This window comes from Nyctibius grandis, chromosome 1 (assembly GCF_013368605.1).
Source record: "Nyctibius grandis isolate bNycGra1 chromosome 1, bNycGra1.pri, whole genome shotgun sequence".
Lineage (NCBI taxonomy): Eukaryota > Metazoa > Chordata > Aves > Nyctibiiformes > Nyctibiidae > Nyctibius > Nyctibius grandis.
The window spans coordinates 46,057,388-46,079,465 of record NC_090658.1 but is presented as its reverse complement, the minus strand read 5'-3'; the positions used below and the strand labels follow the sequence as shown (position 1 = coordinate 46,079,465).

Sequence of the window (22,078 nt, the reverse complement as noted above, 5' to 3'; positions counted from 1 at the left end):
CCTATTAGCTTAAACATGCAGTTTTCTACATTTTGAAACAAAAGAGGGTTCAAACAATTTATTTCGTTAGACAGCAGTGAGCCTCCCCTCCCATGCCCCCCATCTGCCTGTGTGGGGCTGGGCTCCTGTATTCGGAGGCAGAGTGGTGCTCTCCAGACCAGCATGCTGACAGCAATGCTCCACCACAGCAAAGGCTGCTACCCTTGAAAGGCAACCCAGCTGCTCAAGCCACAACCCAGCTGCCTGGAAGGTTTGAGAGGTGTGGGCAGGCTTAGCTCTTTCTCCATCCTTCACTACCCCTTCTACCTGCAGGTGTTGAAACCTGCACTTCGCAATGGCCACTTTCGCTTATTATTTTGGGATGCTGCCAACTTTGGGGAAGGTTAATGAAGGAAAATAATACCCGAGCAGTTTATAAGTGAGCTAATTCTAAACCAGATTTTCATGGGTGAAGACAAGGTATATCTGTAGATCAACATCTCTCCAGATGCCAAATTCTAACCATCTGCTATTGGCAATGACAGAAGAAAATCCTTAAAAAAATAATCTCTTGTACAGGAAAGCATGCAGCAGCCCAGCTATGTAGGTAGATATCAGCAACCCCCAGGCTGTACTCTTTAAAGCCAAACTTAGGAAACTGAAGAGGAAAGCACCTCACAAAGCTCTTGCTTTATTTTAGTTTCTGTGTTTCCAGTACTAGGCAGAAGAATGATACAAAAACCTGTCAGTGAGAAGTTACTTGGATATTTATTTTTAAAGAAATGCAAGTCAAGCTAGTGAATCTGTTGTCTTTGCTGGAATACAGACATTATTTTAGGGCATTATCATGGGGATTTGAATCTTTTTATTGCAGCCTGCTGGCTCTTTTCAATAGTCTTCTTTTGAGTTACCTCCATAGCTATGTACTAAGTGCCAGGCAGCTATGTCACGCAGCCCCAAATAGGCAGTACTCCCACATGAGTGGCAGCAAAACCCTCACATGGTCTAGAGGGCTTTTGTTGTTGCAGAGACATCTGAGGACAGAGTCCACAGTGCTGAACTAGGAAACTGGAGAGGAGCTCTTCAGGCTGGCAGAGATGACCAAAAAAAGAAAAAAGAAAAAAAAAAAGAGAGAAAAAAAGAAAAATCTTCTTCTGAACTGTACGTCACTAAGCATTTAACAGTATTTTTGGCAAGGATTCCTATGGCATTTGTGGCAGAGAGATACACCTTTCTGCATGTCTGCCCCCAACACGTACATACACATGCTTTAAGATACTCAACAGTGTGCTGTGTTTCTCTGTAGCTGTCAGATTGCATTGAAGATTACAGCAAGTAAGTTTACTAATGTATTATTACTGCCATTATTCAAGCCATTCCTTCTTCAGAAGTTATGAAATATGGATCATGAATAGAATCAGAAGCAGCACATATTTTCTTTGTTATGTTAATGGCCTGGCTGAAGTTCACTAAAACAGGCTTGTGTGTGCAGCTGATTGTTTGGTTTCAAACCTCTGGATACTTTATACATACGGGCTAGAAAGGGGGCACACGCATCTGTTCATTCGATGCTACCTCAGCCAGGACAGTAGTCCTGTTTGAGAACTCTTTTTAATCAAGATATTCTTACACTATTGAAAACAATTTCGTAACTGAAACTTGGAGAAAAATTCTCCTAGCAATAGGCAATGATGTGAGAGGTGTCTTTGGGCTCCTCCTGTAAAATAGCATATTTCTTATGTTTATCAAAGCCTAATTCAGTGGAAAGAAATTATTCAATTAAGTTACAGGATCAGATGAATGAGCCAGTTACTCTAATAAACTCTAGTTTCTGTGATGTAAATACTTGCCCAGGCAATGAAAACAGAGTTAAGGCACAAGCTAAAGAGATGGGTGAAATTTCTAAAGGTTGGCCACTAAATCCTTTCAAGACAGGCCCACCACCTTGGTTTAGGAAAACTGCTGGAAATAGAATTTCCTCCAAGATTCACAGCATTTTTGGCCTGATTTGAATAACACAGCAGTGAGACTATTCTGTTTTTCCACCTTCCATTTTGGTGTCCTCACATTTTAGCCCGTCACCTGATCAGCATCCAGGAATGCAATTGTATTTTCTCAGACCCCAAGCACTTAAGAACCTGGAAAAAGACCAGGTTCAAAGACCATCATGAACAACTTCTTCCAAACAGGGAGCTGGGCAGACCATACAACTGAGTCTCATGAGATGCTCGAACACCTGGAAATGGAGGATACATAAGGTGGCCAAAATAATATAACTGACCTTCAGTCTTTGAAAATTTCCAGGAGGAAGTGATATAGTTTCCTGAAGTGTTCAGACGGCAAGGCCTTTTCATCCACACGGTAGTCCCATGAACCCTGGACATCTGCCATAGCCCTGGCAATTTGCTTTGGAAGAACTTCTCGTGAGTAGATTGCATCCAGCTGGATTAGTAAGAGATGCTACCTAAGATAATCTCTTTTGACACATGTGATGTTCACCTCTTTACATGCACTTACAATGAACCACCATAAACACCTGATCAGAGCCTCCGGTTCCCAGTGCTATGGGAATTTAGGCTGGTGAACACACCAGCAGTCTTCGCTGCTGACATGGATTTGGAGCTTGTGAGAGCCCCCCTCTGCCAGCCCTGACACAGCAACACTGTGCACAGTCACACAGGACATGTGGAGCTTGAGCAGCCAGTGTGTGAGTTCCCTCACTCCGTGCCTTGATCACATTTCACATCTGAACTGGACAAAACACATTTGGGTTGAGTCTCCTGTCTGTAACTCAGCCTTTTGCCTCTCTTTCAAGACTGACAACAAAAGTGCCTGCTAGCATCAGTTGTGATATTAATACCTTTTAGAGACATTTCTAAGCACTTAATTGGAGTATGACAACATATTGCCTCACCACATCTAGGCTACCAAAAAACCTGCTTTCTTCACTCCCTGCAGCTCAGGGAGGACTGCAGGGAGTGGGGCAGGGAGGAGGAGGGAGGACTGCTGCTCTAAGCGTATGAGGTACAACCAAACCCCTGAATCCTCCTCTTTCCCTGTCCTTTATTCTTAAGCCAGAAGTAGTTACTGTGTTTCTGAGCACAATGTTAAGTCATCAAAGGTGTTGTGCCTTCCAAATTGCTCACTGAGGATGGAATTCCTTTGAGTGGTGCTCCTCCGGAGCCATTGCCTCCTCAAAGCACAAGCTGACACCACACCAGGTAACCAAACAGGAGAACTAGTTCCCAAGGATTTGCAGGCTGTGGGATCTGGCATCTGACTCTGCTTTTAAACCCCTGTGCAAATCAATGGTAATGCCTGACTGTGAGTGACCTTAAATCCAGGATTCCAAATGGAGACATTCCACCTCAGCTCCTAAGAGGAGAAGGCGCAAGCCCTTGAAGTATCAAGTATAAACCATTTGATGAATTCCCCCATGCAAAAGTTTCAGAAGACATAAATACAGACCTGAAACTTCACTTTGGGGCTGGCCAGAACCCATGTGTTCAAGGGAGGCACCTGGACGTCAGTAACAAGAGAGAGGAGGAGTGAACTCATGTTAGACCTTTCACCCAAAGCAAATGCCGTCAGCTGTGCCAAGACTGCTGCTTCACCTGCCACATCCTGCCTGCCTGCCCTTTTCTTCTTGCAAGATCCCAGGCTGGAGCTGGGAGAGGCAAGCAAAACTCTCTGTCTGAGCCGTACTGTGGGTGAGAAGCTTTCTTCAAGGGAGTTATCCTACTCAGGGAATCTGTCAGTCTGTAAATCACAAGCCTAATGTTCATTGTAAATTAAGGCAGAATAAGCCAGGCAGAAAACTCCAGTGGCTGAACATTTCACGTGTTATAAATAGGAGTAGTTACCTTGTACAACATGAAATAACCAAGAAACAACAGGACATCCCTTACATTGTGGCTACAGAGACTCCCTCCATGCACCTGGAGGAAGCATGCACTGTAATAAGACGATATATTTTGTGATCAATGCTTAGGCTTCAAAAACAAATTCATCTCCTTTTTCTTGGCTGCTCTCGGGTGAAATTGAGTTTGTTGCTCACTGCCTGCACTAGAGAGGGAACAAAGCTTTGTGCATTGTTCATCTTTTATCAGTGTGGAAGAGAAATAAACAAATTTCAATTTAACATTTCCCTAGCTCCAATTCTTCTCAAAATGCCATTGATCCTGCTAACAGATTGAGACTTAATGAGACAGACCAATGGAACCACCCAAATCTGACTCAAAGCTTCTCTAGGGTCAAGAGAGTGCCCTATGTACTGGGCTTGGAGCAGGCTGTCAGCAGAATATATGGTGGGGATGGCAGTGACTCTAGCTTCCAGGAGGGTCTCCCCGTCTTTGGCTCAATTTGAGCCAATCCCCTCTCCCAACACTGGCTGCCCAGGGCTCTGGCACAAGTAGAGAATACACCCAGACAACACTCGTTTTAACACCATCGCTCCCCCTCTCCTACCCCACCTGTCTGCAGCTTGGAGAAAAGATGTATATCTCCAGAAACAAGTCAGATGTCTGACATTCACGAGTCATGTCACTGGTTTTTCATTCTTAAAATAGAAATTGGTATGTTTTCATGCACAATGATGGTGCTTGAGTCACATCTGGCCATGGTAATCTGCATGTTGGGCACTCCTGGGAGGTGTAACAACTGTCTCCACCTGGGATGAGAAGCCACATGGGACCACCAGCAGGTGTAAAAACACATCAGCCCAGAGATCCAGGATGTCACTCCCATGCTCTCCATTGCCTCCCTGATGCTGTAGCTGCACTCATGTCCCCCCAGCCCCCACCTTCTATGTTTTAAAAAGCTCTAGACATTCACAGCCAACTGCCTTTGAAACTCTCCTGACCTTCCCATGCATGTGCATGGTGTCTGAAATGATGAAGTCAGTGGTCTGCAGTGTGAGCAGTCAGGTCAGGAGTTGTCACTGCAGCAGTTCTATTTAAGTAAGTGGTAGGAAAATGCCATTCCTGCCAGGAAAACCTCATTCCTCCTCATTCTCCATGAGGAGATCACAGTCTCACCATGTTTATAGGGTTTCTTCATATTTATTCCTCACTTTTGTTCTCATTGTGTCCCAGATGTCCAACCTTTGCTTGTCCATGAACAACATTGAGCAAAAGCATGCTCAAGGTAATGAATATCATGCTTTGCTTTCCCTATTTGCTTCAGTCTGTAAATTTCTGATTTCCCTTGGATGACAGCAACATCAGAGGGTCTCATGTTGTTTGCAGCCACAGATGGGGTAAGCCACATTCCCTGCAAACCACCAGGGGCTTCACAAACTACCCTTTAGTGTCTCTAATTCATGACCTAAGAACAGAGTTCATCCAAGTCATTAGCAAGCACGACATCAGCTCAGCAAAAAACAGATGAGCACCCTACAGACAGGCAAAGTGGAGGCAGAGTGTTTGCATTGCAGAACATCCAGAGGACATGTAACCATTACCCTGTGCTGAGGAATTTGCTGTCATTACCCATCAGTGGCTCTACTGGTTTACATCAGTTGCCAGCTTGACCTTGTATCTTAAGAACTGATGTGGTGTATGAAGGACCTCAAAGTCACAGCAAGCAGGGAGGTACCCCACTCCACTACACTCAGTGGGGGTTAGGCAAGAAGGACCACAGAGTTCAAATGCTCCTGCTGTAACATGTGCTACATGGCTTCACATGACTCCTCAGGGTCAGCACGGGACTCCTCAGATCTGGTAGTTGACAGATGTGGTGAAGTTACTTGACTGGGGACGGTCAGGCTGCATGGCTGCAACTGCAGCGTGGGAAGTGCATGGAACTCTGCACTCTCCCACGAGATATTAATGGGAGAGGTGGAAATTGTGCCTCAGTAAATCTGTCTGATCATTTACAGATTCACAGAGCAGGGTTTTTTCAATTTGCACTCTCTATCTTTGAGTGTCCCTTTTCCCTCAGCAGTGGTGCCACTTACTCCGAGACTATTGATGAGCACTTTTTAAGGCCTCAGGAGATGAAGTCACTGTATGAAATTCCGCACTCTTTAAATCTAAAAAGGAGATTTGATATATGGTTAGGAATTATTATAAAACATATATGTTTGGCCCCAAATGTAGTCTTGGAAAACTCTTATATTCCTTCCCTAAAGAATAAGAACTAGATACAGACTGGAAGTGGGGCACAGAGTGGTTTCCCTCTGAAAACAGGTCTCCTCTGCCATGAGACTACCAGTGTGTATTCATACTTAACAACAAAATCTGTTTTTTAATGTGTTGGGAACTTCAGGCTTCAGCTGGTTTGGCTTTCTTCCACAGCAGTGCCTGAAACAGCATCCTGAAAAAGGGAAATGGACGTTTTTCTCAGCAATAATCAAAGAAACTCGTGATTTCACAGAGACACTGTGACTTTGACTGTCATCTGTGTACAATGAGGTGAGCAATAGAAACACCATGTCTTCTGCTACTTACGCTTTCAGTGTGTCAACATATTCACCTATATATACATCTTGCACTATCCTGTGTATATTGGCTCAAACACAATTGGTTAGAAAACCTATGGAAAAGTGCCTGACTAAAAAACTGAAATGTGGTATAATCCTAATAACTCCTCAGTAACCTTATATAGTTCTTATCACAATCTTGCCACTCATTTCATTTTGCTACTAAATCCCTCATGCTTTTTCAGGCTACTTAATCTTGCAGGCTAGAGGTCAGGTTGCACCCAGAGTGACAGATTCTTCTCTGATAGCATGTCCAATATGAGGGAGATTCCCTGCCTTCAGCAAGTTTTTTAAATGAGATTATTGATTTCACTTTGCAAAGTAGATCACCTGACTGAAAGCGCTGTGATTTCATTTGAGGAGTAAGGACAAAAGGTGAATGTTTTTCTATGCAGTGATGAGCAGAAAAAGCAAAGACAGACTCCTCTAGTTTTGAAACTGCCAGCTCTGCCTTGGACATTATAGGAGAAAACAGAGAGCAACAGAAACCCCAATTCTTTTAGAAACTCGTTGAGTTGTGGTTGCTTAAAATATGTAAGATTTTACTTAAGACATTCACCTAATACAAGACTATCTTCTCTACATTGATTATGTGATCTAGGCATTGAGACCTTTAAGTGCAGAAGGACCTTCAGCTCTGAGTCTGTGGAGCACATGGAAGGAAGGCCAAATGATCTGAAATACAGGACAGCCTCAAAAGGAGCTTCCCCTGTGAGGCTGAACATATAAACTGTTACACTACCTCATAACAGCATTGTTCCTAAACCTTGCCCTGGGTAAGCTACTGGAGAAAAACACGTCAAAGAAGGAGTACTTACAGGCTAAGGGTAGTCTTGCAAAAAGCAGCTCATTTTGGAGAAACAAATATGATCTCTTCACAGGGGATATCACACACACTGTTCTCATTATCAGTGTTGGATTATGGGTCATTTGTACCCTTCAAGCCAGTGCCTGGCACCAGTACATTCACCCCTGGGGTAAGGGGCTCTGTCAGCAAAACCAAATCTGCTCTGCCCTCTGGTTTCTGGAGGGATGGACAGAACTCCAGGCTCCACAGAGCTGGGCTGAAGCACCAGTTTACATCAAAGGCATGATGCTCTCTCCTGCCAGATTGAAGGCAGTGCCTTTTGACTCCTGTTTCTGTTTAGGGAATGCACGTAGTTGTCTCCAGGCTCTGAAGAAAGGAGGCTGAACTCATCAGTGCAGCAGCATGGCCTGCCCCACACACAGCCCCACGTTAGTAAGTCAAATAACCACATTCCCAGCCAAACTCTTCCATAGGTATAAATAGGAGAGGGGGACGAGCCTTCAACCTCTCTACAGATCAGTGGCGAAGGCAATCCAGCCTCCTGGGATTCAAATCTATGGCACATACCCCAGGCTGCAGCAAGGGACTCCAGAGCACGAAGAGGGAGAGGCAAGCAGAGCTGTTGCTCTTTCAGCTACTCTGGCTCTTGAGATCCTGGCTCTGTTCCCCAGCATAGTTTCCATTACCTTGAAGAACGATCCAAACAACTCCAGTAGCATGATCAAAAGAGCATGAAAAAGATCCAGAGGTGATTCAGTATGTTGGTGCCACAGAGGCATAAATGTACGGATGTATCTCAGTCGTCCCCATTCTCCCCTGCCTCCCACGCAGCTGGCAGTGCTGCTGGAGGGGCTTTGAGCAGCAGCTCCCCTTCAGTAACAGAGAAAGCACAATTCCCCTTAACATATTTTCTACAGTTGCTATATTTGGCCACTGATGACCCCCTTTGGAAAGGGCAAACCCAGAAAAATTTCACTGGTTCACGTTGCTGTGCGTTAGAAATAACACCCTCTGGAACTGCAGGAGTTAATTTCCACACACAGTTATTGGGTTTTGTATATTTTTGCTCTTTAGAAACTTGCTTCTGTGGAGTGTAAGACAAAGGCATAGGAAAAAAATCCCTGTTATTGCCTACTTTTTTGTTTGATGATGCTTATGCTTTGCTGCTAATGTAATTTACAAACTGATCTTAATAATGAATACATTTATTGGTCACTTCAATCATGTAGCATATTGAGTTTCATTACAGGTATCCAGAAAATATTTCTATTCAGTTAATTCTTTATGGCCTTAATGTTTGAGGATCAATTTGTCTCACAAGATGAAACAGAGGTCAGAAATTCAATGCAATGTGACAACACTGTTATTCCACTTATTATTATGGCAACGTGCTACAAGTGTTAAGACTCGCATAAATATTCCAATTTTAAATCTTATTTTTAGAGATCTGCAGCTCAGTCATAGAGATTTGCTGTAGGCAGAATGTGTCATACAAATATTCAGCCAAGAACTAGTTTTCTTTAACGTGTTTTAACATCTTCCAAAACAAACAAAGACTTTGGCACTTCTAAAAACACAGTTCTCTGTATCTTGATCAAAACACAGGACTTGATTCAACAATGAGCAGCTCTAGTTTGAAGCTAATATAAAGTATAATAACATTAAGTGAACTGAGTTACTCTAGAAGTAGAATAACACACTGGTAGATCATACCCAAAGTCTATTAGAGTCTTTACTAGATTCTACTTTAACGCCAGCTTGAAGCCAGCTGAACTCTGCTCCTCCTGTCCAAAATAGATAGAAATCTTGGGTTATAAAAATGTTTCCAGATGATCACATATCATTTACAGAGGCATCCAACAAGCCTTCAAACTTGTCTCAGCCAAGATAAGTTAGGTGAGTGCATCTCACATCTTCTGTTCTCATTTATTCAAAATGAAAAAACACCTTTGAGGGATAACACCTTGTGCAGAACACAAACCAGGACTGACTTCAAATAATCCGAACACTGATCTTGCTTGTTAGCTAAAGCAGGTCAGGGTGTTTCTCACTTTGTTCAAGATGTTCATAAACGTTCATTTAAACATTAAAGGCAACAAAAATGATGAACAATGAAAACTCGAAAACAGCCTATACTGCAGAGCTCTACACCTGAGCTCCTTTTTCAGTGCTCCTCTCATGCTGAAGAGAGAGAAAGAGGGCCTGTCAGTGGGTGACTCACTTCAGAGAAGCTCCGTGATATCATTCAGCTGAGCCACCCTCTGCAAACCCTTGGTTTCCTTCTCCAGCTATTAAGCAAATGTACATGATGAGTTCAGACGTAGGAGGCTTCATCCAGACAGATCTTCCTTGGGAATCTGTAGTAGAAAGACAAGTGAGGGGATTGCTACCCAGCACCCTTCTCGGATTTGCAGCAAATAGCAACAGCATATTTGAAAACAGTCTAAAACTAAAGAAGGTTATTTTCCTTTCAGTAACCACAATCCTCTGGGGAGTTTCAGCTAATGTGGATCTCACAGAAGGTGTACGTATGTGTTTTTTACTTCGTCTTCTGCCCAACATCAACACTTTTGACTGTGTCCATCAGGACCATGTGTGCATCTGCAGATGTCTTTATCCTTGTCGCCACCTCCACGGATGACATAAATAGCAAAACATCTCCTGTCCTCAAACCATAGCCAGACAAAATCCTAGATGTAACAAAAAACCCCAAACATTGCTGCATCTCCAAAGAGCATTGGGGTTGGTGGGAAAAGGAAGCAAAGTGGCAGAAACTACAGTTATGCTGCATGCTCCTGGGTGTATGGGGTAATCAACTGTACTGGTAAGGCTTCAACTGTAATATTGTGTTCAGTTTTGGACTCCCAGTACGAGACGGATGGTAGTAAGCTGGAAAGAGAGCAGCAGAGCACTGCTAAGATGTCAGGGGCCTTAAGCATGTGGCCAAAAAGGGGCAGCTGAGAGAATTGGGCGTGTTTAATCTTGTTTATTCTGATAAAGAAGAGACTAAGGGATGATTTAGTAGTAGTCTACAACTATTTGTAGGGTATTTACTCACACAAAACAGCCAAAATCTTGGTACTACCAGATGATAACAAGGGGCGACAACCACAGATTGTGGCTTGGGTGGACATCAGGGAACAAAAAGCTTTACTGGGGGGCAATACGGGGTACCCAGGGAGGCTGTGGTATCACCATCCTTGGAGGTTTATAAGACTTGGCTAGACAAAGCCATACCTAACCTGGTATAGTGGCGGTGCTAGTTCAGGAGGTTGGACAGGATGACCTCCAGACATTCCTTCCAGCCAACATTTCTGTTACAAACTATAAGTCCTGTTAATTGACAGTAACTGAAACAGCTTCAAAAGGAAATGTGGTTGCTCATGGGGGGGGGAAAAAATGTCTATGTATGTATGAAAAATGGACTCTGGACTCAGCAAATCCATACAGGCCAAATGAAGAACATGCACTTAGAGATGAAAAAGAGCGTTTACTTTTCTGGCAATGTTGCCTTAGCAAGTTTATGGTCATCAGATAATTTGAGGAGAATAAAAAGCAGCCTCACTGAAAAATCAGAGTTCTCCCTATTTCCTGCTCAGAGTTGTAATATAGAGCCCCAGACATACAAGCTTGATAGAGGAGGGCTTTTTAAGACAATACAATACCTTATACATATTCGGGGTTAAATATACGTTCAAAGGGATAGCGCTTCAGCTATACAGTCGACCGCTTTGGACACCAGAAAAGATACCTTATGCACATCAAATAAAACTCCTATGGTTACTTCCAAAATAACACAATCACAGAATCACAGAATCAACCAGGTTGGAAGAGATCTCAGGGATCAGCGAGTCCAAACGTTGCCCTGACACCACCCTGTCAACTAGATCATGGCACTAAGGGCCATGTCCAGTCTTTTCTTAAACACATCTAGAGATGGTGACTCCACCACCTCCCTGGGCAGCCCATTCCAATGTCTAATAACCCTTTCTGAGAAGAAATTCTTCCTAATGTCCAACCTGAACCTCCCCTGGCGAAGCTTAAGGCTGTGTCCTCTTGTCCTATCACTAGTTGCCCGGGAGAAGAGGCCAACTCCCATTTCACTACAACCTCCCTTCAGGTAGTTGTAGACTGCAATAAGGTCACCTCTGAGCCTCCTCTTCTCCAGGCTAAACAACCCCAGCTCCCTCAGCCGTTCCTCGTAGGTCAGACCCTCCAGACCCTTCACCAGCTTGGTCGCCCTCCTCTGGACTCGCTCCAACACCTCAACATCTTTCTTGAAGTGCGGGGCCCAGAACTGGACACAGTACTCAAGGTGCGGCCTCACCAGTGCCGAGTAGAGAGGGACGATCACTTCCCTAGACCGACTGGCTACACTATTCCCAATAGAGGCCAGGATGCCATTGGCCTTCTTGGCCACCTGGGCACACTGCTGGCTCATGTTTAGCCGGCTGTTGATCAGCCTAGGAACTCTGAACCTACTTCTTTGCCACTAGGTAAAGTTCTACAGTTAAGGTTTGAATCGTCTCAGGGCTTCTGTGATAAGTTTGTTAAAAAAATAAATCCGCATAAAAAAAGAAAAAAAGGATCCTACTTAGCCAGTGAAGAGCAGCTGGCCGAGGAATATAGTTTTTCCTCAAAATATCTGAAGTTTCTTGTGCTGCTGCTCCCTGTAGATGACCTTAATGAGATGAAGCTCTTTACATTTTTTCAAACCCACTTAATTTCCTGCATTTCCAGCTGCAATCCACAGTTTGTGCTCAGTACTGGTACCACCAGATTTTTTCAGAGTTATGACCACAAGCAAATGTTTCAGAAACACTTAGGTAAGTGGGAAGGGTAGATAGTATCTCTAGTATTTGTTTGGTTCACTGTTTAGTGCATGCATGTTGTGTGTTACGGACAGTTTAAAAGGCTACAGGAGGACAGCAGAAAGGCAGGCAGCTTTACTCTGGCATGCAAGCAAGCATGGGGCAGATGAAAGCCACTGGAGGAAAGGGGGGAATATAGAGGGCGGGGAGCCTGCAGGGTGGCTGGAGACTCCCAAAAGGAACAGGAGATTTGCCTGGTACAAGACTCACCAATAACCTGCAGGCTGCCAGGGGAAATGACACTTTCCTCGGGTGTCAAACAGGACCGTGCAATCCAGGAAGCTGCTCAAAGCTTCACAGTAGAGCAAGAGGAAAAAGCCAGCCCACATGGGCAGGGGGCAAAGATTTGGTTGTGAACACTAGGAAAGAAATCTGCCTCCATCAGAAGAGCGGAGTATCTCTGTCAGCAGTTACCTTGCTCTCATCTGTATTGTCATCAAATCAAGCATTAGAGACTAGAAGCCCCTTTGGTATTTCAGGCATAGTCCCTTCATGTGAAAGGTGCAGGTATATCTGCACGTCTGATGCCTCTGAGCATCGCAGTTCCCTGTCAGCACAACTTAGCAATCCCACGCTCATTCACACCACTGACCAAGGGGTTCATGCCATTAACAGTAAGTGAGAATTTCCATATCACTTTAAAATATGCAGCTTGGGTATTTCTGAGAACTTTCCTAGAGATGAAAAATAGTGTTTTTTATAGTGGGAATTTGTAACATTTCCTGCAACACGTGGACAAGTCATTATTACCATAATGTTAGCCAGTCACTGCAGTGTGGTTTGCTGTCTGCATGGCTTGACAGAGAACCTATGGTGCATTCAGGAATTACACACTGGCCTGTTAAATATGCAAGCCTAGCTATTTCTCTATTTTCCTCTCTAAGAGGATTATTAAAGCATCTCTATGATGTTACAAAAAAAAATTCAAAAGGATGATCATCTGTGCTAGTCTGAAGATTGATTTCACTTTCTCTTCTTAGGTTTCTTTCAGAGTCTCTTCTATTTCATGTTTGGTTTATAAAAAAGATAAAAATCAGCAGCTGAACAACTCTTTTGAGTTGCTCTGCAATAACAAATTAGGACAGACTGGGAAGGAAGGTACTGACACACAGTCTTAGCAACAATTCACACTTCAAGAATCGAAGAGGATTTTATGCATGAACCTTAATAAGGCTGTTTACAGTTGATGATACTCTCCCATCAGTATCCCTTTAAAATTTCTCTGTATAAATATCAACAGTCTTGCCGGACAATTGGCAAGATGTTAGGAGGCTTACTGCATGCTGTGCTGTGAAGCTATCTAGTTTTAAAGAGCAAATGACTCATTTAATAGATATGGTTCTGTTGAAAGAACATTCTTCAGAGCGTAGTAAGAGGTTTAAACCACATTAACATTAGAAATCAATGAGCCAAAAAACTGTAGACTACTGAGGTCATGGTTAATAAAGACAGACTTCAATTTTATTTTCATATCCTGTTTTTGGCCTAATCACTTGACCTCATTTAAAACATGGTCTGGATGTAATTCACCATTCCACACAAAGAGATGGATTTCTTTTCAGTTTTACTCTTTCAGTAATTTCAATGCTATTAAACCTGACTTACACCGGACAAATTGAATATATTTGCTGGTATTTTCAAAGAAATCAGCTACTCAGCCCAAAAAGCACAGTCCAATTTAATGGTGCCATTTGGAGCTCTAAATGGTATACAGCTTCTATTGGCTATGTAACACTAAAATACACAGGAACGAGCCCACTGCTTGCTTTCTCCTTTGAATGGCAGATTACTCATTCCTCACTGTCCAAGTTGATGTGGACTGGAATTGATGGAACGGCATTTCCCTCATTGGAAACAAGGTTGTTTCTGGTCTGCAGACTGAAAGCATGTTGAACATATTTTTATATTAATTAGTGCTTATGTTTAAACAGGCTTTGAATTGTTCAAGCGCTGAGCCACCCCGAAGTTCCTTTTTAAGCTTCCTGACAGGAGAAGGTGCAGAAAAGAACAAGACAGGATATTTGTACCTTTAAACTGTATTTCCTACAAAATTAAGACATTGCAAGTCTGAAAGAGCTTTTTGGTTTGTGTTTATTTTTACTGAAAAACTTTACTTTTACTGAGAAACTCAGCTCTTAGGAAGACCAAGAATTTGGGAGCTGTGTGGCAGAAGATGGTCAACCTTCAGCTCAAACACTTTGAAGTTGCACTAATGCTAGAATATACTTCATGGAGCGCTGTTCTTACACACAAGTTTATAAATATGTAAAGGGCAAGTGTCAAGAGGATGGAGCCAGGCTCTTCTCAGTGACATCCATTGACAGGACAAGGGGCAATGGGTGCAAGCTGGAACACAGGAGGTTCCACATAAATATGAGGAAAAACTTCTTTACGGTGAGGGTGACCGAACACTGGAACAGGCTGCCCAGAGAGGTTGTGGAGTCTCCTTCTCTGGAGACATTCAAAACCCGCCTGGACGCGTTCCTGTGTGATATGGTCTAGGCAATCCTGCTCCGGCAGGGGGATTGGACTAGACGATCTTTCGAGGTCCCTTCCAATCCCTAACATTCTGTGATTCTGTGAAAATACAAGCTTATTCTCAAGTTCATGTCAGTTAGCACGGCTTTTCAAAGTGGACAAACCAAACCTCACAGAAAGACGTTCACAGACAAATTGCCCAAGTTGTTCAGCATTGCTGTTTGGCAAGGTCTCCAGCCAGATGGGTTTGCTAATGACTCCTGTAAGGTGTTTAAATCAGAATCTAGTGTAACACATGACTGCCATGTTTAATTACTCTAAGTTAATACAGCTTAATGGATATTGTTTGCTATGTTAAGAGTCAGAGTTTTTGATGAAAAATACAAAGACAAAATAGCCTTTTTCATTTGAATGTAAGGATACCAAAGCCTTGATCCTCTGCCCATGTATAACCTACCCTAAGAGCAGTCATTCAGAACAATTACTATAGCAGGGACAGACATTTGTTCAACTTATTTACAAAACATTTCTTAGCCGATATGCACTAACAATTGATACAGAATTTTACTTGCATCAGCTGAATATATTTTTTAACTATTCAACAATTTTCTGTATATTTGCCTGAATGCATTCAGCTGCTGAAAGGAAACCGGGATACGACCATGATCTTGAACCTTGATGTTATCCTTCTGAGAGAAAAAAAAAACATGTGCTCATTAGCTTGATTTCATTTTGCAAAACTGTACTTTTTTGGAGTAAACTTTAAGCTCAGTACTATACATAAAACATCTCACATATGCTGACACTACAATCAAATTCTTGATTGCCAGCACAAGAAGATGGCAAGCTATTTGCTGCTACAATTAATGTAAAATAATATAAGAAAACTAGACCCCTTTTGAAAACTTTCTTTAAGACCTATTTTTGGGTAAAGCAGTTTTTCTCCTAGGCCACTAATCAATGCCTGTGAACAGTCAAAACAGCTTTTGTTTCTTGATCCCTGAAGCTGCCTCCTCAGTTATAGGATAGGACACACCAAAGAGATCAACTTTGATAATGCTGACAATTCCTCAATGGTAACAAGTCATTGTGAGAGCTCTGGGGGGCTGGACTGTCTCCAGACTGAGAAGCTAGAGAGTGGGCTGGACAGAACCCTGAGCTATTACGGGTGACAGTGGTTATAGAAAATACAAGATAAAATAATACAGGTTTAGGTTTTTAACATTTATTAAAAAAGCAGGATGTATGTTCATTTCAAATTAAACGGTTAAAAATGTTAAAGCATACAAACAAATCGTGTACTAGCAGCATCCAATTGTTAGAATTTTCTAGAACTCCTCAGTACAGTCTTGGCAAGCTAAAAATATTACAACTTGCAACCAACTGACCTCACCATAGTGCAGATAAAACAAACTTTATAAAAACAACGACTCAGGTTAAATAAGCTTAAATAAAGGTGTTAAATACAAGACACTTGATCAAAGCTTCTGTACAAAGATTGACAAATTTGGCATTGTACAATTGATTGGCTGGCTCACACCATACATGATTCCAATAGTTAAGCAGTATAACTGTTTAGCTGAACATCAAGTATACAAAAGTAACTGAAGTTGGGAGTGGGCTAATCCCAGTGAGCCATTTACAAGGCATGTGTATTTTTAGAAAATCAGAACACTGTTTATATTCAGGCACCATTTGTTCCTGCAAATAAATAACCTCTAATGTATCTGCATCCAAACTAGTGTTAAACACATCAGTGCTAACATTTTATACACACAGCTTTGTGACTATTCACTATACCTCCATTCTTATTGCTATGACAATGTGGACTGTGGAAATAAAACTACTGTACATACAAAAAAATAGAGCACCTTTTAAACATTAAAGTATATGTCTGGTTATTCTTTTTATCTTACAATACTGAAGCCCAAGCTAATGTAATTGCTTTAACATCTTCACCAGCACACCTGAACTGCAGGAACTAAAACCCCAAATATTCCTCTTCAGGCAAGCCCCAGCCAGAGCATCTTCTAAAAATGTCTAAAATGACACTAAGGATTTTTTACATTCATCTTCACACAAACAAATATCTGCTACTCTCTGCTTTCTTCGTATGAATTTAAAGACGGATTACCACAGTTCTCTCTCCTTTTCAAATGAATAAAGCTGGATAGAGAATGTAGCAGAAACACCTAAAATGGATTGTGAACACAGTGAAGTTATTACCTCGCTAATTCAAAAAATACAGCTGTTACATTGTTCAAATAAGTGTTTCCCAGGGGCCCAGTCATTAGGATTTTTTGTCTATCGTATTGAAAAACCATTCTGTAAATTTTCTCAGTTGAGCAGCTGCTGTTTGAGACTCTTCCTGAAGTCTCATGTTATCTTGTCTCAGATGCTGGACCTCTGCTTGGAGAACTGCCTTGTCCTGTTTTTCCTGGTTAAGAAAGATACAAGTTGAGTAAAGTGAGTAGTCGTGATGACAGCATTTATTTGTGTTGTTAATATTTCTGTGCAAGTCATACAGCTATATTTTGTTGAGCTCCCTAATTCATTCTGACAACTACTAACTGTAAATTAATTCCCCAAATACACTCCAGCTACGTCATTCATTCTGAGGAAGTATTGCAAGCTAAAAATAAGACTAGATGCTACTTTAATACAAAAATTATAGGAGTTTACTCCATTTAACAAAAAAAAATCAAGTACTAAAAGGATAAGAAGCTTTCAGCTCTTACAAATCATATATGAGAGCCCAAGTCATAAGGATTTGATTTCAAGCATGTGTTAAGGAAGAAAAATATCTAATTTCAAGATTTCCCCTTACATGATTATTTTCTTATCAAAAGCAGTCTCATCTCTACCAGTCCTGGCATTGTCTCCAGCTCAGAAATCAGACAGCAGATGAGACACAAAGCAAGTCATTGTTACATGGTCAAGATACCACAAGGCAACAAGGATGAAAAATCTGGAGTGTTAACTATTTAGCAATAGTGCCTCTGTCCATATCCCTGCCCTTTGTTAAATCCAAGGTACCATGAACAGAGACAAAGTGCCTCTTTCTTTCTGGGGTATGACTATATGTAGAACAGTTATTCTGGAGTAAAGACCTATGAATTAGTTAGTCTTGGGGCAGCTTGTTCACATAACCCTTCCCGCAGGACCTTCTGCATCTCAGTGTTCTGATCAACCGCTGGGCTCTCCCATTCATTAATTACACTATCTAGTTTAACTGATATATTTTTTTCAAGCCCTTGATGACCTCTGCCTAAAAGTATAACTATTAAAACTGGAAAGTAACAATATCACTAATGATCTCTTACCTTTCTCAGGTCGGTTTGTAGTTGCCGGAGGATGACTTCTAGCTGGTTTACTTTTCCAGTCAGAGTACTTGGAGCATGTTTCCTGTAAAGTAAACCGCTACCTTCAGCCCTGGGTTAGTTAAAAACATTCTCTGCCCCAGCTTTTGCAGAGTAACCCTTTTAGTGATAGCAAAGGAAACAAATTGGTTTCGGCACGGTTAGGAAAACACAGACAAAATCAGCATCAGCAAAAGACCGTTACTGGAACACAAACCCATTGCTGCAATACCTGGAATATGACACTGCCTCTCATGCAAATCAGGCAGAAATGACAGTGCTTTTAAGAAGGAATGTTTTAGGAATTATTTGCACATACCCTCACAGTGCAAGTCAAACTTGCTGCTAAATTGTGTGCTGAGTGCATTTGTTAAAAAGCTGCTTTCTGGTAAGGACTGTACTAATGCCCAGGGAGGTGGTGGAGTCACCATCTCTGGATGAGTTTAAGAAAAGACTGGACATGGCACTTAGTGCCATGGTCTAGTTGACATGGTGGTGTCAGGGCAATGGTTGGACTCGATGATCCCAGAGTTCTCTTCCAACTTGATTGATTCTGTGTGATTCTGTGTAATCTGAAGCAAGCTGCAGCAGCAATTATTGTGAACCGAAAGAGCTCTTAAGAGTTCTTCTGTCTGGTCTGCAGTTGTGTCATTTCCAGTAAAGGATAAACCTGTGGCTTTAGGGAGACAAATATTTTGTTTATAGGTCAAAACATATAAAATATTGCCACAGGTTCATCAGCATGACTGAAGGAAAATACCGAGAACAGCTTCTGTGTCCTGTATGACAATGAGCACTGTGGGAGACAGTTTCATATATGTTATAGATTAAACTAGCCATAATGTGAATCATTTTGTCTAGAAGAGAGACGCTCTATATACAAAGCTGAATCATCTGCTTCATGCAAGTGCACAAATCTGACAGATTTGCCGATGCTAAGTGGAACATCTTTAACAGCCTTTTGCAATCTTTACTGATCACTAGGCGGCGGAAAGATGTGGACTTAGAAGTCATTACAATAAATGCGCTTTACCATGTAAGTTAATTTGTGTAAAATTGGTTCAAATTAAAATGTGATAGTCTAACAAGTATGAAGACTTTTCCCTCCATTTCCTGTTCTTCCATTCCTGCAGCTGAAGAGCAAAATTAATCAAAGATGTGCATTTATTTTAAAGTGTGCTAGTGGACAGAATATACTGCTGAATCTGTGTTTTTAACAAGTATACTCCTCACAGCAGGGAAGACAAGGGAAAAAAAAGAAAAAAAATTCTTTTCAGAATTAAAGACATGATCAGTCAAGGTAACAGGTCTGCCACCACATAGCAGTGAAACATGCATACAGGGAATTTGACATCAACATTAACAGAAAATCTTTTCTTAAAATATTTTCTAAGAAATACTCTTTAATTCTGACATACCCAGTAGCCTCAAGGAAGTCTTTTCCATCTGTGGGACTCTCATCCAAAGGCAACTCTTGTGTTCCTTCCAAGCCCTGAGCTTGCTGCATATCATTCAAGGTGCAAAAAGATGCTACTCTCTGATCTGTAAAAAAGTAATGTAAGGATATGTTTAAAGCTGGACATATATACAGAATAAAAGGCTATATTACAGCCATTATCCTGGTTCAGTTAGAGAAATGGATGTACGTTTCTACATCACAGCTTTGAAGATAATCAGCAGATGTAAAGTATATTCCAACTAGTTGGCTTCCCCACATCTGCATCCAAAGGCAACCCCAAAGCAATTTTTTGTTTCTGTCAGCAGAGTAAGACAGATTTGTTTGGACCAGTTAATGCTGATATGAACAGTAAATTGGTCTTGATGAAATCTGCAGAAAACCACGTGAGAATTCAGGGCCACAACCAATGACAATAATTCAGTGAAAAGGTTTGCATTTTCCATGGACTTAAAGCCATCAGATTCCTCAGAAATCTGCACTGTTCTTTTCGTGCTGTTTTACTGTCTCAAGCATTTGCAGAAAAATGGTAATCTGCATACTGGAGAAACAATAAATTCACACTATTTTTATCAATTGAGTTTTTGTTATACATATTACTAAGGCATGCTATTATTGACATTGGATTCCACTAGAACATAATCTAACAAGCACAGATGTAATTACCTATGGATATACAGTGTGGTTGCCAAAATACATCAGTTGCTACATAATAAAAGTATGCCATGCAGATCATCATTGCACAGAACAGGAGTAAATGATGCATTCATTAGGATTTAATTTGTCTTCTTTAAAAAAAAAAAAAACACCCCACATATTCTGTGGAGATTGATTTACTTATTTCTGTCAAACAAAATCCATGTCTATAGGCTTGTATAAATTCTGGCGACAACATGCCTGCCTTGCCCTCTCTCCCCTTGCTCTACCACCCCACAGGCCCAAAGCTTGCATTATCATGCAAACGTGCAAACATAGGAAATATTAAAGAAAGTTTACAAAAGGCAAAAGTCATCAATCCCAGACCATCACCTAGAAACGGCGTGTGATGACAGAACGGCCCAAATTCTTCATCTGAGTCAAAACCTGGAATAAGATTTAGAATGTTCCTATAAACAAGACAGTCCATCTCCCCTGGAGCAGCTGTGGCCCTCACGTACAGCACACATGGTGGAATACTCCCCATACAACTCATGCTGGCTCTCACCCTCAGCCTTGCAACGCCATTTTTACACAACACCGACATTATGGTAAAACACGAGGTGTCATGCCCCATGTCTCTAACAGTAATACCCAGTATTGCGACACAACACGACAACTTGGCACGACACATAAAAAGACAACCCTCCAAACCGTAAGCACCCAAACAGCGAATATAGGCCAGACAATTTTAACTAGTAAGGAAATTTTGGTTTAAAAGTTCTACCAAACAAAACCAGGAAATCACTAAGAAGCTCTTTAAAGGGATTTTTAAAATGAATAGTTTTAAGGAATAGCAAAGATTGACAATTCATTGTAGAATATAATGAAGAAAAGTTGCATGTCATTTTTTGTCCAATTGTAAAGACCACAGCTCATTTCCCCTGCTTTTATCCTTATTTCTATGACTGATCTCAGCAAAAATGAACACGACTTTTTCATATGTGCCAACAGTAAGGTAAGAATATAGTTTTACACACATAATCAATGATATAATTTACAGATTTGAAACATATTAAGTTGAAAAGATTTGATTAGTACAGATTAAGTTGAATAGATTTAATTAGTACAGATAAACTAAAACTAGTTTCCCAACTGAAACGCAGTATGTAGGCCAGAAACGAGACTGTATAAAAAAATCCATTTGAGGTACGTATCTAATTACTGATTTCATCTTTATACGGTTCACATTTTCTTTACCACTTGATAGGAGAAAACAAAGTCAGCAACAAATGTTATGCTGCTGTTATTTTTTCTATGGCCAACAATACGTGACATGTGATGTTGTGTCTCAGAGGCAATGCCACTGTAATATAAAAAAAATGTGCATTTTTCTCCCTGAGTAAGCTTAATTAAAGAGAATGGCCACTTCTCTGGTTTATTTTGTCTGTTGAGAAAACGTTTTGTCAGTTTGATCTTCCCAGCAGTATTTGAAAGCCTCTTTTTCCTGATGGATAGAAGCAGGTGCAAAAAGAGGTAGATGCAGCTGTTAATGAAATCACATGATGCCATTTTAAACACAATATTTTAAAATATTTTCATATTAGTTCAACACACAACAAAAATATAAAAACATGGGTGCTTGCAATGAAGTGTAATGTGTGGATTAACTTCTTCCTTGTGTAATCCCTAATGAATTTCAACTCCACATAATTTAAAAATAATATTAACATTTAGAGTAGGTAATTAATTGTCAAACCTTTTCTATTTTCCTAGTATAACTTAAACATATTTTTCCAATATTTATATCTTTATAAATTATGAAACCATATTCTCACATTTATCAGGTGAGGAATAAAGTCACTCCATGGCCACTAACAACCAGAAGTCTCCAATCATATAACATACTATGTAAATTCCTGTGTTGCTCTTCAAAGAGTAGTTCCTTAATTTTCAAAAGCCAGGTAGGTGTCAAAATCATTCTCTGAACAAGTTAGTAACACAATAAAT

General features: G+C 41.1%; 1 protein-coding gene across 5 annotated transcripts in view; it reads right to left on the bottom strand.

Annotated features, from left to right (window-relative positions):
* Positions 1–15,858: 15,858 nt before the first annotated feature.
* The window catches only part of SIPA1L2 (signal induced proliferation associated 1 like 2), a 93,208-nt gene continuing 86,988 nt past the window's right edge, over positions 15,859–22,078 (bottom strand). For 3 of the 5 annotated variants that reach the window (XM_068422846.1, XM_068423000.1, XM_068422927.1), the window contains 3 exons: positions 19,395–19,518; positions 17,941–18,022; positions 15,859–17,054 (listed from right to left, as the gene is read on the bottom strand). In XM_068422846.1, coding sequence (XP_068278947.1) covers positions 16,908–17,054; positions 17,941–18,022; positions 19,395–19,518 — 353 coding nt within the window. In that variant the 3' untranslated portion in view covers positions 15,859–16,907. Of the gene's footprint in view, positions 17,055–17,940; positions 18,023–19,394; positions 19,519–20,461; positions 20,516–22,078 lie in introns of all 5 variants that reach the window. The other 2 variants (XM_068422673.1, XM_068422759.1) reach the window with 1 other exon arrangement.